This window comes from Mugil cephalus, chromosome 16, assembly GCF_022458985.1.
Source record: "Mugil cephalus isolate CIBA_MC_2020 chromosome 16, CIBA_Mcephalus_1.1, whole genome shotgun sequence".
Taxonomy (NCBI): Eukaryota; Metazoa; Chordata; class Actinopteri; order Mugiliformes; family Mugilidae; genus Mugil; species Mugil cephalus.
The window spans coordinates 11444424-11462375 of record NC_061785.1 but is presented as its reverse complement, the minus strand read 5'-3'; the positions used below and the strand labels follow the sequence as shown (position 1 = coordinate 11462375).

The 17952-nt window shown below is 45.3% G+C and overlaps 1 protein-coding gene across 5 annotated transcripts in view; it reads right to left on the bottom strand.

Annotated features, from left to right (window-relative positions):
• Positions 1-1634: 1634 nt before the first annotated feature.
• The window catches only part of etv4 (ETS variant transcription factor 4), a 46579-nt gene continuing 30261 nt past the window's right edge, over positions 1635-17952 (bottom strand). For all 5 annotated transcript variants that reach the window (XM_047610077.1, XM_047610075.1, XM_047610076.1 and 2 more), the window contains exons 5-12: positions 10601-10730; positions 9154-9336; positions 8585-9054; positions 5941-6009; positions 5214-5261; positions 4435-4607; positions 2868-2969; positions 1635-2177 (exon numbers count right to left, since the gene is read on the bottom strand). In XM_047610077.1, coding sequence (XP_047466033.1) covers positions 1950-2177; positions 2868-2969; positions 4435-4607; positions 5214-5261; positions 5941-6009; positions 8585-9054; positions 9154-9336; positions 10601-10730 — 1403 coding nt within the window. In that variant the 3' untranslated portion in view covers positions 1635-1949. The remainder of the gene's footprint in view (positions 2178-2867; positions 2970-4434; positions 4608-5213; positions 5262-5940; positions 6010-8584; positions 9055-9153; positions 9337-10600; positions 10731-17952) is intronic.

The window sequence follows — 17952 nt, the reverse complement described above, 5'->3', positions numbered from 1 at the left end:
GCTGCAGGCGAAGCGACATCTACATGGATCCAACTGGTCCAAGTAAAACCCACCATAGCTGTTCACGCACAGATGGTTCATTCAGTCACCTGCCAAACACGTTACGGACAGTGGCTGCCCTTTCCAAACATTTCCCAAGGACGACTTCTCACATGTTTCTGTTTAATAAATCACGGGGTACGTCAGATTCAATAAAGCTTAGAACCCGTGAAATAACTTTTATCAGGCTAAATAAATCAAAAGCAGTGTGGGGTTGTTTGTTTTGGAGGACGGGCAGAACCAGACCGAGAACTTCATCCAGGATCGCTCCGTACAGAAAGATCAGGACACATTTATTTATTTATTTATTTATTTATTTATTTCTAAATGCGGAAACTTGAGAGGAGAAATTTAACAGTTTTCATGTGTCTCCTTAAAATAAACTGCAAAACACTGGAGGATTTTTATTGAAAAACGGAATAAATTACATCTTCAGTCATTTAAATATTTATTAACCATTACGTGCGCAGATAAACAAATTATGAAATATTCTATTGTATCTTGTGGGAAAAAGAAACTGCTTTGCAGGTCAAGAAAACTACTTGCAGCTGTCGCTTAAAAACTGCAGCCGGGAAGTAAACAGTACCCTGATCTGACCTGCAGGTGGTGCACCTCCACCTCTACAGAAAAATTACGAGTCCTCATTGGCTGTGGAACTGCTGATTTTACTGATTGTAAAAAAGAAAAATTGTTGAAACTCAGTCTTGACGCATGTTTAGTTGTGTGTTACTCAGGCCATGCTAGCTTTTTGCATAGTCATTATTACTTAAATTGTTAGTTGTTAACAGAAATTTAACAGATTAATGTCACATTAATGCGTCACCGTTGGCCATGTGTTCACCTTCTGATCAGATACCAACTTTGCTGATGGTGGTGCGAGCACCGAGCCTGCTGGAAATATAACCAAAGAAGACGAGGTTTTATCCCGAGTTTACTGACATTCGATAGAAAAAGACGACCAAGATGGAGCTGTTTTTTTTTTTTGTTTTGTTTTTTTTTTTTGTTGTTGTTGTTGCTGCCCACATTGATTCCAGTGTTAACTTTTCAAACATGATCTGAAATAATGACTTTATTCTAACCACAGAGAACCCGTCAGATCAAGTGTGTGATTATTAGGAGATAATATTTTCCCCTACTCGTTTAAAACCTTTTTTATTCTGATTATTAGTGGAATACTAGAGTCCACGTAAACACACTAAGTGTTACCGATTATTTGGCTTATCAGTTTGTGGTTTGCTTATTTCAGCCCTGCACATAAACAGTCTTCTTTTTCCTTCTATTTCTTTCTTCAGGCTTGTGTAGTGCATAAGGCGATACTGATCAATAGGAGCAAATACAGGAAGCTGGGTGTTCATCATTTCCACAGCTTTCTCCAGACTGACACAGGCAGCATGTTGAGTTAAATATGACTCAAAAAACCTTTGGTTTTGATCTCACTTTGCTTTTTACTGTAAAACGCTCAGCTTTTAGTTACAATATTTACTTCTGCTTTTTTTTTTTTTTTAATTCTCAGTTCCAATGAGTCAGACGTGTCATCATAAACCACCTTGTAATTTGACTCACAACAGAGACACAAAGAATAGTCTGGACTTCGGTTTGAGTATTATTATGGGTATTTATTAAGCAATCTCTTCAACCACAGTCATGTTTATGGATTGAATAGGCCTCAGATGTGTGAGGAATGCAGCTCTTAAAAACAAAAACAAACAAAAAAATGAATCCCTAATGAGATTAATTTAAAACGAAAAACACCATAGCCTTATATACAAGTGGATGGGGTGGGCATGTGCAAGAGGTGCGCAGGGTTTCGGGGTGTGTATGCTGATGGGCATTTCTGAAGGTGGGGTAGAAAGGGGACGGGAAGGGACGGGAGGGGAGGGGGGGGGGGGGGGGGGGGGGGGGGCTGGCTTTTAGTACATGTAGCCTTTGGAGTAGGGCTGAGGGCCCATGTTCTGAGGGGCTTGTTCCGGGGTGTAGGGCACTCCCTCGTCCAGGTGCGACAGGGGCACTGTGTCCTCCTCGTTGACGTAGCGCTCGAACTCGGCCTTCAGGCTGGGCCGCTGATTGTCAGGGAAGGCCAGAGAGATGAGGGCCTCGGGCTCACACACAAACTTGTAAACGTAGCGCTCGCCTGCCACCTGGACAAAGACAGAGACAGAGAACGAGGGAAGGACTTTAGGCTGGTGGGGACGTACCACTGTGATCTCTGGGGACATTTACAAGGAGGGGGAGAAGGAGAAGAAGAAAGGGAGAAGGGAAGGAGACAACAAGGAGAAGGAAAATGAGGATGGGGAGAAAAGGGATGGAGGGAGAGAAAGGGAAGAAAAGAAGGAGCAGGCTAAGAGGAGAAGATGAGAGGAGGAGGGGAGGTAAGAAAGAAGATAAGGACCACCAGAAGAAAGAGAAGAAGACGACAAGGTGCAGGATGAAGGAGAGGAGAAGAATGAGGGCAAGGCATTGAGAGGGAGTAGAAGAAAATTAAGAAGTGGAGGGGAGACGAGGGAGGGGAAGAAGACAGAGGGAGCACGAGAAGGAGAGGAAACGAGAGGGTGTCCTCCATATTGTTGCTTTTTAAATGTAAGTAATAGGCTCCGCCTTTATAGAGGATTTATAAACTGCAAGCAGTGGCTTTAAGAAGATTACTGAATTATTATTTGTGTTATAAAAACTCACTCAAAAACTATGAATCATTACTGTACTTATTAATGGCTTATTACTGATCTTTAAGCGCCTACTCAAGCGTTTAAAGCCATTAGTCACGTCTTAAAAAGCATTTACAGCGTGTTAAACTCTGAGCCCTTAGAGAGGCAATGAGGTGTGTTTTGTACCTTTTGCATGATTCCCTTCTCGTAGTAATAGCGCAGAGAGCGACTGAGCTTGTCATAGTTCATGGCTGGACGGTTCTTCTGCATGCCCCACAGCCTGGCGACCTGAGGAGGACACGTTGTTACACTTCAAGGTTCAGCTATGAAGAGGTGAGTTAAAAGCAGTGAGTGGCCTCGTTGGAGGATTATCGTTTGTGTTTCTTTTAGCCTTCAAGTGCTCACAATGGAAAACAAAAAGCCGACGCTGGTGCTTGCGATTCCACGCCGTCGCCACTAGGGGTCCCCGGTGACAAACCGAACTCCCCCCCTCTGCTTATAAAGTCGAGTGTGTCAACATGCCAAGAGCAGGGCGAGTCCCCACATGTGGCTTCACTTCCTTTTTATGTAACCATTACCACTTGAATGCAACCAGAGTCCCACAGTGTTTGCAGTGAAATAGGAGCCATGGCAGCCGATGAAATACGGCCCAAAACTGAACCCTGATAAGGAACCGCTACCTCTGATAGAAAATGAACGTCTCACCGAAAGCCCCACGCGGGATGGGTGCTGTCGGAAAGGGCACTCGATCAAATCACGTCGCAGCAGTGAATGAACGTTACGTTGACAAACAGCCCAGATGTGGGGACGGTGGAGCTGGGGGAAGGGAAGCTCTGAGATTCATGACTCAGGAAGACAGGTCGTATCCCACAGTGGCCGAGGAGCCCTTGTTTGATCTCTGAGTGGGCTCTCAGCCCTAATTGCTCTTGTAAAAACTCTTACCCCATTCATTTTTAATGTACAGTAAAAAGATAATGGAAAACACAATATAAGCCGCTCGGCGTTAGAGCCCACCTAAATGGAAGCGGTCTGATGCGTCCAGTCAAACTGCAGACTTAAACATGGCGAAAATGTCCCGGCCGAAGAAATGCGACTAGGTGAGGGGGGGGACGGGGGGGTTGGCTGGACGTTTTCTGCAACGGCTCTCGTCCTTCATTTATCAATTGAGCGTTGCATGTGTTGAATAATGAATGGGGGGGGGCTAATGGAAGATGGATCAGAGAACAGACTTGCGAGGAAAGTGGCCAAATACCACTTCTGATTGTTGTAACCGAGGCAGCACCTCAGAGCCTTCGCCATATTCATTCCAAGAATAACTCCTGTCCTTATCAGATTTCTATTAATGTCATGATCTCTATTAACACTCTCCACTATCTGTTAAGCAATACAGTAATGGCTCTAGCAATATTGCTAATGCCTTTTAAATTATGCATCTCTTTCTCCAAACATTTGATTTTATTGCTGCAGCGGCTCAAAGTAATATTTTCGTAGCCGCCGCCAAAATCTGCAGAAAAGCTTCCAGATGCAGGATCAACAGTCGCCTCAAATACTTCAGATTGTATCAGGACGAGTTCAAAAAGTCTCAACTTCTCGCTTAATATCTAAAATCCCTTCTCATATTTTCTCACAAAATGTCAAAGGCTCCCCGTGCGGCCAAGATACACGGTGCCAATTTCAAAACAGCAGCCTCACAAAATGTTACCCCCAAGTGTTGACTCAAAGGAGCACAAACAACGTGAGGGTTCGGACGTACTTCTTCGGGTTCGATGAGTTTGAACTCCATGCCGCGTCCGGTCCAGGCGATGAAGTGGGCGTTGCCCGGGTCGTCCAGAAGAGCCACGAGGAACTGCCAGAGCTGCAAAGAGCCGCGGCGCTGGTAAGGCGTGCCCTCGCGGAAAACGCCGCCCCCTTCCTGCTTCACCTCACCTGAAAGCAGAAACAAGGTCAAAACGCGTTTAGCAAAAGCGTTTGAATTAAAAGTGGATGCTTCAGCTCAATCTAATCTTCCATGTTTGTACAATGACTTGAACTGAATGAACCCTTCTTTAAAAAAAAAGAGAAAAATTTAATATGGGTGAACGAGATTGCTCCTGTGAGGGACAGGTGAGGCAATAAGCTGGTAAACGGACACTGATTGGTGTTTGGTTCTTGCTTGTTTACCGGTTACTGGATCTGTTGTACACAAGTGTGGGGAACACGAGAAGCGCAGCTAAGTTACCGCTGTCGTCTCTCTGAGAGCTCGCACACTTCACTGGTTCAACCAGGGCTGACACCCCCGGGCTCTTCACTCAATCTACTTTAGCGTCAGTGACCAAGAACACCATGAGAACTGGTCTCTGTGACAGAGGAGCCCTACGTGGTGTTCACCAAGTAACCAAACCCACCAGGCGTTTGACGGCTGCGTGACGTACGGTCAGAGACTGTTCAGAGTGTTCATCCCCTACACCTCTGTCATCATCTAACACCTCGCCTGCCATGTTGCGAATGAAACTGTGTGACTGCAGAGGGAATTATGGGTAGGCAAAAGCTCACCTTCGAACTTCTCCGGAACCACACGGGAGTCATTTTCAAACAGATAGCCTGGGAGACAAGAGGAGGATTGTGTTAGAGCTTCAAGTGGCCTTGATCTGAGCACAACTAGGTTGTTGTCTTGGGATCCGCGCCAAGCTTTGAATATCGAAGAGACAAGGATCCATTCAAACATGAAAAACATTAAGAAGTGTGCGCTCGTCTTTTACAGAAGTAATCCAGGTCACTTCAGCGGGGAGGGGACTTTATAGCCGGAGGGGGAAAAAAAAAGGGGCTTGAATCTCGTGAACGTCTTTGTAAAAATCCTCCGGGCTTTTTGAGAGTCTTTTGACAGCTTCTATCTGCTGAATGCGAATCTGAATGACCCAAAACCATCGGACAAACAATGGGAGTGAAGGGAGGGCTTGTTTTCCTTTCTGCCGGGGCTTTTTCTAGGAGTTATGTTTATTCAGGGATTCTTGAGGCAGGGGTGAGGCGAGAGCCACTGCCAATGGAAATATAGACACACCACTGGTTAGCCAATGGAAACACGGACACTCTACGCCGGTTAGCCAATGACCGCAGAGCTCTGACCAACGAAAGAGCGATGAAGATAAAGCACTGGAGACTAGAGGGGGGTGGATACATACATTACAAAAAAAAAAAAAAAAAAAGCTATAATTTGATTAAGGAAGAAGGTGAATGTTATTTATAGTTGAGGTCAATTAGGTTATGCAAATATTGAATTTACCTTCATTGCTGTGCTGGGGGTTTGGGTAGCCCTCACTGTGGTGGTACATGGAGGGACATCCAGGCACATCTGCAGCAGAAACACAAACATCTACAGGTCAAAAAGATAAATAAATTAAAAATAATAAGTGAGCTTTCCCCAGTGGTGTGTGTATCATATGGATGTTTTGCGATCGCGGCGAGCATCGCAAGGACAAACCCAGCATTTATCATATCACTTCTCTTGTCTCTGGTGGTATTTTTAGGCCGTGAGCAAGCCACCTTCACCAGACCAGAAAAGTGGTACAGTATACAGTGTCTGCACTTTGTCTGGGCACATCAACGACTGCCTGAAAAAGCTGCGTTCGCCCAAACAGATTTCACGCCGAACCTCGTGACCCTTCAGGCATCACCCGCTCAGTGTCGAAACACTTCTTACATGTTGTCATACGCTCTCGGAGCATTAAGCTCCCGCGATTGTGCTGCTCCTCTGTTGTTTTTGTGCATCGGCTTTTCTTTTTTTTTTCCGCGCGCACAAAAGAAGGTGAGTCAGCGGCTGTTCCGTATGTGTTTGTCCGTCGTCTGCATCAATGGTGCAAACAAGTGCACAAAGAAAAAAAAAAAAAATGGAAAGGTGCAGCTCTTTGCCTCTGGGCCCCGACCGTGACTCACTCCCGGGGAATGCAGCTGCAGCGCTGTGACTGTGATAAGACACCGCTGGGGAAAATCAAAACCCTCCATTCCAGGGCACCGGCACTCGATCATACTGTAAATAATACGTCTGGCAGCGGTGGCAGGCTCCCACTGGGGAGAGATGGGCAGATTGGGTGTGATAGCGCCGGGGGTTAATTGTGCACTGAGTGCCTCGGCCATTTTGTGTCTTTCACGGGACACAATGGCAGTGATTAAGCGGTGGAATGCCAATTTGAATGTGAAACTAGGAGTCCCTTTCTCTAGCCTGCTTTTAAAATGGAATTGTAGACGTGTGGCATTTAACTGCCATTGTTCACGTGAAAAAGGGAACAGTGGCGGTGGTGTCTTTACACGCCATTTACTCCGATACACCTCTATCCTCTGCCCCATTACCATTTTCACATTACATGCTTCTGATCTTACAGTTTTGGGATCACAATTAAAATAATAGTAAATCCCAGGGTTTATAAAAAAAAAAGCACCGCCATTCAAAACCTCTTAATTAATTTGACTGCCTGATTTAGATTGATGCCTTTGTTTGGATTTATAAAACAGCCCAGAATCCAATATGTTTTTTTTTCATCATCAGCCTTTTACACATTGTCCCAGACAAGCTGTGCTCATAAAGGAAAATCTGTTCACATTAAATTTAACTGATTTAATTTGGGAGGAAAATCATTTCAAGTCCCCATCGCGATGAATAACTGTCTCTAAGAGACGGATACACTCTGATCTTTTATGTCACATCAGCCTCTGCAGCTGGTCAAACCCGTATCAGAGACGTCTCAAAGGAAACCCCACCAAATTCAACTCCTTCTAGCACTTATCCGCACAAAAACATCCTATTGCGCTTTCCCTCCTTCGTTCTCAAGGTCGTGCGGTTCTTTGCACTTTTTTTTTTTTGTTGTTTTTTTTGTTTGCTCGTTCCAGCGCTGGAAGGCGTGATTTGCGGTTCACACCCGACCTGTGGGAATCTGCAGCAGCTTCCGTGCAGGTGAACGAGGACACGGCCTCTCTCCTCTGTTTTAACTACACGGAGCAGATGAGCTGGTTTCTGTGCTTTCCGCTGGTAAAGCTTGTTGTTAAAGCGCCTGAGCTGGCTACCCCACCCCGTACCCTCCACTCCTCCCACCCCCCACCCCCCCCTCACCCTCTCCCAGAGCCCAGCCAGTGAGAGGTTCGAGTTACTGCGGCCACGCTCATTTTTCCATTATGAGTTCATCTGCCTGCAGAAAAAGGAAGCCGCTGGTGCAACCTGAAACCTCGGAGCACTCCACCAGGGACTCTAGTCTTTCCAGTGCCCTCCATTTTCTCAATGAAATTCCTCTGCCTCTCTTTCTCTTTCACAGAGAGCGGTGAAGGAAGGAGGGAGGGAGGGGGGAGGGAGTGAGGCGATGAGGAAGGAGGGAGGAGTGTAGCTGCAGCAGAAAAAAAAATACTTTTTTTTCTTTTTGTTGCAAAGTGTCAGAGAGTTGAAAGGAGGAGTTTTGTTTGAGAGGGAGTCTAGATACAGAGAAGAAGTTTGTTTGCCTTTTGGACATTTTGTACTAGAGTTGGCGACGCAATCCAACGGAGCAATGACACTAAATAAACTCAACTCAAGTTTCAGTTCACAAGCATCTATTAAAAGGTGATTTTATGCCCACTCAAACTTTTATCAGCATTTGTCACTTTTCTACACATCATTATGATTAAAAACATAAAAACTGACATGAGGTTTCTTTTTTGTAGCGCTAGGTCTTAATAACCCTGAGAGTTAAGATTAGCTGGTTGTGTCTTTCTTGCTTTTCTTTAATGATTTCTGTTTAAATGCATTTGTTTTTTCATATTTTAGAAGAACAAACTTTATTATTTCATAGACCAGAAATATATATTTATCAATTATGCAATTCTTTCCCACATTTGAATAAAAAGTAGATAACAGAAAAGCTAAAGCTGTAGCAGCTTGTGCTGAATCATTCGGTGTCACTCACCAGGTTCATAGGTGTAGTCTGTGGGCTCCTGCTTGACCATCATGTGGGCCGGTGGGAACCGGTGTGGGTGTGAGTGTGGGTGTGGGTGTGGGTGTGGATGTGGGTGGGGGTGGGGATGAGGTCCGTGGCCGTGCCCGTGTCCGTGCCCGTGTCCCTGTCCGGTCCCGTGCCCTGGTCCCGCCATGTGGGCTGCCCGCTCGTACAGCGGGTCCAGGTATTCTTGCTTAAAGCTTTGCTGCAGGTAGGGCATGCAGGGGTCAGAGTGCTGCCGATGATAACCCCCACCCCCGCCGCCGCCGCCGCCGCCGCCACCACCACCACCTCCTCCGCCCGCTGGCCCTCCGCCCCCTCCACCACCACCCCCGCCGCTGCCATGTCCAGCTGGGGCAGATGGCATGCGCTGAAAGGCCTGCCCCGGTGGGGGGAACTGAGGGCACATGGGGTCACCTGAAGGGCCCTGAAACCTGGAACTGAGAAATCAGATACAACAGTTCAGTTCTCGCATCGACTATAAATAGACGACTCTTGAATCCCTAATCCCTGCTGCTAAGATTTCCGTGCTGTGTCACCTGGTGTTGATGGGGTAACTGTTGCTGGGAAGTGGCTGGGAAGTGGCAGCTGGGTTCATGTAGCCAGCATCGGGCCGTCCGGCCGTGGCAGGTTTGGGGGAGTAATGCTGCTGCATGGGGGACATCGGGGTCCCTGGGCAGGAGCTCTTAGCTCCTCCCGCAGCCCTTTTCTGCTCATAGGCACTGTAAAAAAAAAAGAAAAGAAAAAATACATGAACACTCGTGAGGACACACATCCACGCATGAATACACACGTCATGGCAGGGTCGATCTTTTTTTTCGGTCAATACGACAAACTAGAGCTAATGGGAGTCCTTTCGTGGGAGTTCAGTCAATAACATGTGGTCGGAGTTTTTGTTGTGTGGACTCATTCATGATGACAGCTGACCAGCGCTGGGTCGTTGTACAGGGGATAGCCGCCGCCGCTGCCACCGGCGGCGCTGCTGTTGTTGAGAGGGCTAAAATCAAACAATCGCTGTTTCTTTTTACTCTGCCTTTTTAAACGCCGGATGTCAGTAAATATGTGCGGAGACAATGAATCATACTTTTTCCTCTCTTGAGAGGTAAATAATGGAACTGCAATCACCAGGGTCGAAAGCCCTTTGCCCTGTACGGTTACACAGTAACGAGTCCTTCCAGAAACAGTGTCCTAGTGTGTAGTAATGGTTTTCAGTGGGAGTACTTTGTTGGGGAAATGTGATGACCGTTTGTTTTCTTGTAATTCCTAAGTAACCAGAAAGATGAGTTACTCTTGAAACAGTTAGCTGTTTTCCACTTAATTCCACTCGCTTTTGTATTAGATAATGACCCCAAACTTTACCCCAAGCTATACCAGAACTAGCTCAGGATAACAATAAGATGGAAAAGTTGAAAACATGGGGTGGACCATGGCCCAGTCTCTAGACTTTAACCCCATGGAGAGAAAAGTGAAAGCAAAGCACCCTACAAAATATTTCCATTTGAGAAAGAAATAATGTCACAAGTGTGTTCACATGTTAAATCAGCCTAAGATGGTTACTCTAAATAGTAGAAAATGTAGAATATATTTTGGGTTATATATTGATTCCATCATTATTCTTTTAACTTCAGGTGTTTATTTGGTCCATGATTTCATTTCAATAAAAAACGAGAAAGAATTATTGGAGTGTTCTAAAACTTTTGACTTTCATAGTGTGTGTGTATATATATGTATATGACAGCAAAACAGAGGCAACTGAACTTATTTGAGGTTTCACCACTCATCCAACTGGTCTGTCGACAACCTAATATTCTTCTAAAATTGGATGAGGATGTTGTTTAGATCAACCTGGGTGGTATCGTCCACCACGGCACCACACATAAACCTTACAAAATAAAAACCGATGAAAACACTTGGATGAGCGGTGAAACGCCTTGAAGAAAGCTCGGCTGCCTTTGTTTTGGTCTGAAGAGGAGAACCTGGAGGTACCTGGCATAAAGGCACTGCTCTCCACTGGGGTAGCTGAAGCTCTGCTTGTGGCTACAGGACTGGCTGGGGTCGGAGCCGGGGCTCTGCGGTTCCTTCTTGATGGTGACTGGAGGGCTGTGAAATGCCACCGCTACAAGAGACAGTAAACAGAACACAGAGGTGAGGGTTGGCACACAACGCAGCCGGCTTTGTGTATTCCTTTGTGATGTTCAGCCCTGCCCCGATACTACTGCAGCCGAGCTCAAAGGCCGAAGCGAATTCTTCTGTCTGCACAGGAATCTCTTTTACGTGCCAGCCAAAACGCTTAAAGTGACTGTCAACGGCAAAACACGGGGCAGCAGACAGACGGGTATAAACACACACTCGCATAAACACAGAGAGGAACCGGCGCACAAAAAAACACACATGCTCACACACGACTGCATTCCAGCAGTCGTTCGGAAAGCCCAAAGTGTCCTCGCCCACTTTTCTTCACTCTTCCAGACACAACAGCAGCCAAAACTTCCTCTGTCAAAGTCGAGCTTAAAGCTAAACAACCGTACGGGCCAGAGAGATGTCTTCCGAGGCGATGAAAGTAAATGTCACACCTCTGTTAGAACAGCGTATACACCGATTCTGGGTCTCAGCATTCTTTCCTATTGGTGCCCAGATGTTAGCCATCATTTTCTTTTCTTTTTTTTTTTTTTTTTGCATTTGTGTAAAGAAGGAAATATGAGAAAAGAAGAGTGTGATAACCTGATAGTGCCACACAGTCTAAAAAAAAGACCATTTCTGTCTATTTGATGATCCCCAAAGGTTTGCCCTCAAGTCTTTAACACACCAAACTGTCTGTCAAGCTGGACCGCTGGAGGGGACCTTTGCCTTGATGGCCACAGAAACCACCCAAAGTGGAGCTTCAAACTGTGCCGAGGGCTTGTGTTTATTATGCGAGGGGAGGTTTTCACCCGGAGAACTGTACAGGATGTTTTTCTGGTCCCGACAGGGTAAACAGCAGCAGCTGTGCACTTCCAGCTGGGGAGGCATGTATTTATGTGTGCGCCTGAGTGTGCGTTTAAGTGTGTGCAATCTCGGGCACGACTCCATCTATGAACGCTCGTGAATGTGCGCGCGCTAAAGCGTGTGTGTGTGTGTGTGTACACGCAGTGGGTGTGGAGCTGACGGAGCAGGCCACACTGAAAGCTCAGCCCAGGTAATTACATAGTGTTGTCCATTCACAAAAAGTGGAGGAGAAAAAAAAAAAGGTCTGGCTGACTGGAAAGTGAAAAAAAAAAATGGAGGAGGAAAATGGCGTGAACAAAGAGTGAGAAAAGATTATAGAGACATAAACCACAGACGGCCCTGAAGCATCTCCAGTTAGGCTCTGTTGTTTCATGAACCTTTAAACCAGGCTGTAAAAATACAATTAAGTGCCAAGATTTAAAAGGTTCCTCATCAGGTGTCACTAAACATTATTATCTCAAATCTCAAACGTGAGGATTCGTTGTTTTTTCATATTTAAATACTTAAAAGTCCCCATACTAAATTTTCTTCTTTTTACACGTGTTACAATTAGGTTTTCTCTTTGCAAAATGACACCTACATATTCATTCCACTTCAGTTTCCTTTCTGTTACTACTTTGTTTATTTCAGTTTTGTCAGTTTCCCTCTGAAAACAAATGATAAACCGACTCAGAGACCGATCATCAAACATCATCATCATCATCATCATCACCATCTTCACCTTCCTATTTTTGGTCTGTGCTCACTCTCCCATGGCAGGCAGGTGAGGAAGTGTTGGCTTTAGCAGAGGATCAACAGGATTAGAGCACATTTACCCAGATTTCCCAGACAGACGCGATGGGATTCCAGCCTCCTCTAAGTCTCCGGCAGCTCGTCTGCCGGTGCATCGGGGTGGCACATGACTGCCGCCCAGCTAATACGAGCTTGTTGGTCTGTTGACATTCCCCCCTCTTTTCTCTGCCGTGGTCATGAACTGCAAACGATCCTCGGAGACTGTACACAAGTCCACTCACAATGCGGCCAAGTGGAGCCGCTAATGCGATTGGCAGGGATACATTGCCCTTGATGTGGCTCTCGGTTTTATGAGGATGTTCCATTTCAAACAGTCCCGTCCTGGGAACGGCGTCAGCTGTATTTGGAGGGGTCTGGGTATGTGTGCGTTTGAGCTATTTGTGTGTGACCTTTCTGGATGATTAATAAATCTGGTAAATGAGCACCAGACAGCTTTTTGTGTTGGCATGTGGCTGTGATTGCTGTTCAGGCACGTTTCCAATTAGTAAGAGTCGGGCGATGTTGTGTTAAATAAATGAATACACCAGTGAATACGGACAATGAACGCACCCATTTCTGTGCTTTGGTACTGTAGTAATTTGAGCTAAAGGTTAACAGAAGAATGCTAACACACTCACACTGACAACTGTAAGAGCCGTGATACACCGAGCCAACAGGTCCTAGTCTTTATCAGCACTGACCGGACAGTGTTTCCTGCTTTTCAGCCGGCTGAGGATGTTGAATCAGTGGCAGGACGTGTTGGTGAAAGATATCATTCATATTGCCTGTGAAGCTAAGCAAACCACTCCACAAGTGCACTAGAGGAGAAACAGAAGCGATAAAGGCAAGAAAACAATACTCAAGTCACGCAATTAATTTTAATATCGTCAGAATATCGCCCTATTAGCGAATACTTTGGTAACAATAAGATAATCTAGTGTTTGTAGGTCGTCCTAGGTTCCTAGCCTCCCAGCTAATAGCACTTCCAGTTTCCCCTTTATAATGGTGAACACAGACTACTGCCACCTGTTGGTATGGAGAGTTATGTCCTCTGACTGAGGCAAAGAGCGTTTGTGCTAGTTGCCCATTAGCGGTAGTCCGATAGTCCGTTATTGTTCAAAATTTTAGCTCAAATAGTCGACCCTCGTTAGCGATAATTCTTTCAATCCATTTTCAGTGTATCTTGCTAAAAAATCTTCTGAGGGGGTCCTGTGGTGTCTGGCTAACAGGATGCTGTTCTATAGGTGGAGAGGAGGGGCCTCTGTGGATCATCCCACAGGTTCCTGATGAGTGCGTGATCTAGTGAATTTGGAGGCCAGGTCAACATCTCGTGCCGTTTTTCATGTTTTCTGTTGTTGTTGTTTTTGTTTGTTTGTTTTCAGATGGGGCAGTGGTGGCTGGTCTGGTCTAGGTGGGTGGTACATTTCTAAGTATCATCAGCACAAAAGTTTCCCAGCAGGCTATTGCACTGTCAAAAAATGGTGAATGTTATTTACTTCTCCTGTCAGTGGTTTTAATGTTGTGGCTGATAGATGTATCTGCCCAGTGGGATGAAAGTAAAACACGTCAATGCACCAGATCCAGAGACATGGTCCTTTTTGTTATTCTACGCGATTGTCAAAACTTGGCGCTTACATTGATAAATTCAGGTGAGCTATTGAGTGTTTTTTTGAGTCAGAAAAGGCCTTTTTCCTCCTCTCCTCACTACACAGACCTGCTACAGAGTACTGGCAGATGCACTTCAAGACACACTGTTTAGGATACAAGACTTTAAGAGAATTCCCATGAAGTGTCTGCAAAGCTGCTGGGATTCATCCTCTGGATCCCAGTTACATCTGTACAAATTGAGACCGAAAAGGTAGATGACCCCTTGAATGTCTAAAAACACAATTTGGGAATTAATCAAACATCCAGTTCCAAGAATAGTCCTTAAATTAAAACAAACTCTGGTCTCCGCAAGCTATTACAGACTCTCTGGTATATTACAGTAAATCTCCCTGTCCAAATTATGTCAAATTTGCTGCTAAAGTTTATAAAGGTGCTGGCAGTTGTGTAAACGGATCCAGGGAGAGTTATGCTCTTCAGGTCCCCATCTCTTCCTGCTTTTATTTGGGGCAATATGACCTCCACTAACTGCTTTTGTTAAATGTTACATCACCCCTTCGCAGAGACGCTCATATTTCTCGGGTTGCACCGAGAACTTAAGCGTGGAGAACCTCGAAGGTGTTAGAAGTGAAAAGTCAGATCCAGTACAACACGAGCTGTGGCCTGGTAAAGCGGTGGATTTTGAGATGACACAGAAGCATGCGTAGTAAAGTATACATTCATATTTGTGTGTGTGCGCTCTGGCATGCGCGCTGCCATGGCTGTGCACTTTCTCCTTCAACGCCGGGCGGATCGTGGCAGATTCCCATCACTTCCTAAACTGTTAAGGTCAAAGGGTTCCTCCTCAATCCAAACTTGTCTTTTCTCCTCCTTCCTTATTTTGTTGTGTTCTTAACCATCGCCCGTTTGAACCCCTTCGTATAGAGATGACCTCCCAGCTAAAGGCGGGGTGGGAAGGACTTATACATATGTAAATGTTGGCTCTTGGAGGGGGAGGATGCGAGGTGAAAGGTGATGGTCATGGTTGAGTGCTTTAGGAAGTAGAGGGATCATTACATTGAGGAGGTGGTGGAGGGGGGGCAGCGGACTCCCATTCAACGGACACCCACCACAAACAAATCGCATGAGCAGGGATGGCACCCCCTACGCACACATTCACACACACACTCTTCTCTATACAATGGGCCTGTCAGATGAGCCATATGGAGGTGGTGTGAATACGTTGGGAAACACCACCGGATTCCTACGGGAAATAAAAACGAATGGAGGCGAAATTATGAGATTAAAGTTCGCTATTACGGTCACTCAAAAAGAACTAGCCATTTTATGCAATAGATGAGACCCGGCTATGAACTCTCGTGTCGTATTTTGGACGTATTATTTCCTACCATTAAAGGCCCTGGTGTAGGGAAATCCAATCTCAAGACAGGAGTGCATCTGGAGAGTCTTACATTCAATGTTTATATGCGACTTGGCCAAGTCTTAAGCCTCTGGAAGTCTGCAGCACACGACAGCCTCGCTCACAATAACTCATTGGACATCAGCCCCGGTGTCAAGCAGGGTGACTGGATCTCGCCAAAGCGAAGAACATGTGAGCGTTAATGTAAATACGCACTTTAAGGGCCCAATCATACAAATAAGATTAAGGCGGTCTCTTACAGGCACCTTCTCTGGGCTATCTGGAGATCTGGTTCTTATCTCGGATGATGGTGTGTCGCACATGTGCGGCGCGAGCAGCACGTGGCCTCACTAAAAGTGAGCTGGAACTGCAGGCTACACCTGGTTCTCCCCACTCTCGCCAATTGATCCCTTATGTGGCGACGGATCAATAACAACGAGGATGCCAATTATTACCACAATGGTTTTAAAGGTTAAAAAGGAAGTTATTGATTCACGCTTGGCTGATTTTTTTTTTGCTTAGCTGAATACGTAGCTCCATCGTGGCAGAGGTAAAATAGGGAAAAGCTACAGTGTAATTAAAAGGACTTTGACTAGTGATAACAAATGTGCTATAACAGGTCAATGTAACCTACACTTTTGTTCTGGGTGTTGAGGGGACATTTCAGTTTCTCAGACCAAGTTTGGGTTCTTTTCTAGCCTTGAGGTTTTTTCTTTTACACAAAACATGTGGACGTATATAAACAGCCGGCAGCACAGATTTTCTAAATTTCATACTTCACGACCAAGGTTAAAAGAGCTAAATATTTAGGCTTAACAAACTCAGGAACAGGAAAGTTTTTGCACCTGTTTACAATGATAGATTTACCCCCGTAACACTGACGTAGTGAAAAAAAGAAATATAATCAGCGGGTTTCAAAGCAAAACACCAAAGTTCAATTGCACAAGTCAAAGTTTAAATGCTGCAGCTTTTATTTTCCTTCCGGTTGCAAGATGTGGATTAAAATAAAAGAACTCTGTGATGTTTCTACATTAGGCCTGATATTGCGAAAATCATTCTGATATTGTGCTCTGCCCAAGCTTGAAGTGCTTTCTGTCTGTAGGAACTTTTTGTGAGTTACTGGAAAAATACTACCATTTGTGTGTTCCTGCTTTGTGGAAAGTTCTCAGCGCAAGAAGGAACTTTACAGACTTAAGCATAAAGTGACTGGTTTAAATGCATTACGCTAGCATTTAAAAAACAGCCAATATGCAACATTGTCATATGTTGCTTTATGAGGAACAGAATTATGCAACATGCTACACATTAATACGTTAGAGTTTCTGCACATGGTGTGAAAGTAAACATTAAGATAAACCCTTCAATTATGAAGTTTTTAGGTTTACAGTAAGTTGGTATGAGGCCATTTCTGAAGATCTGACATTACCGAGGAGCAGCTTCTGCATTTTGGCCAAAGTGTGTCGAGGACGTATGTCCAGGTAAAAAAAAATCTAAACCTATATTAAACCGATGCATATCATGTCGGTTACAATCATTTTCATAACCGAAAGCTAGCCAGTGAAGAAGGACAAATCTAATAAATGTGAAGACCTACTGTAAATCATCCCAAGTGCCAGAGAAAATCGATAACTACGGTTGCTGCAATTGCAGTATCTTCACAGGAATCATTTCTGTGCACTACATTTACGCTCAGCACACCTTCTAAACTTCTAGAGATGAGCAGTTTTTCTTTCGGTTAAACAAATGTCAAAAACACAGCGTGGATAAATGCGTTTTGTCTTTGTAGGTTGTAGTTCAGCGGAAAAATTCTGAGAGTGAGAGAACCAGAGCACGAGCGAGGCAAGGGGAAGCGAGGCGATACAATATGATCCAGACCGTTTCGACTGCAGAGGCTATCCAGTCATTCCACTGGTGCGTGGAAACATGTGCTGGACATGTGTGCATGCTTCTCAGGTCACTGCACAATCAGGAAGACAGACAGAGAGGGGAAGAGAGAGACAGAGAGACGAGCAGCCCAGCCCGCACCCACAAGCTCATCCTGATCTCTGGGAGCCAACGGGGCTCGTGAGTGGCTTCAGAGTCTGTCTGCTCAGGGAGCCCGGGAGTGTTGGATCCATTAGTGTCGGCTCTATCTGATTTACAGGTCGCTCCTCTCTCATCTGATAATGGTTCAGGCCCCTTGAATATTTAAAGAATGGTTGTCAGATACCTGCCAAACGAGCCTAACGAGATTGATGGAAAGTACAGTGGCATCAGGGAGACAGATGACTGGCCGGCACGGCACTCTGTGGCCCTACTCGCAAAATTTTCTTTTGTCTCTTTTGGTTCGTCCGTTGGTCGTTAAAAAGGCTTCGGGTGCATCATGTTGCGTTGGCTGACAGGATGTAGAGCTGTATGACACTTACCATGGGAAAGGCAGGCAATTTCGCCAACATCATAGTTTCACTTCCCCCTTTCAACTGCAACTGGAAACAGAGCAGCAGTATCATTCTGAAGAGTTCTCAGAATGATACTTGATCTACGACCTTCTCAAAGAACTCGCCATCAATCAGACTCGGTTTAAAAGTGTTGCACATTC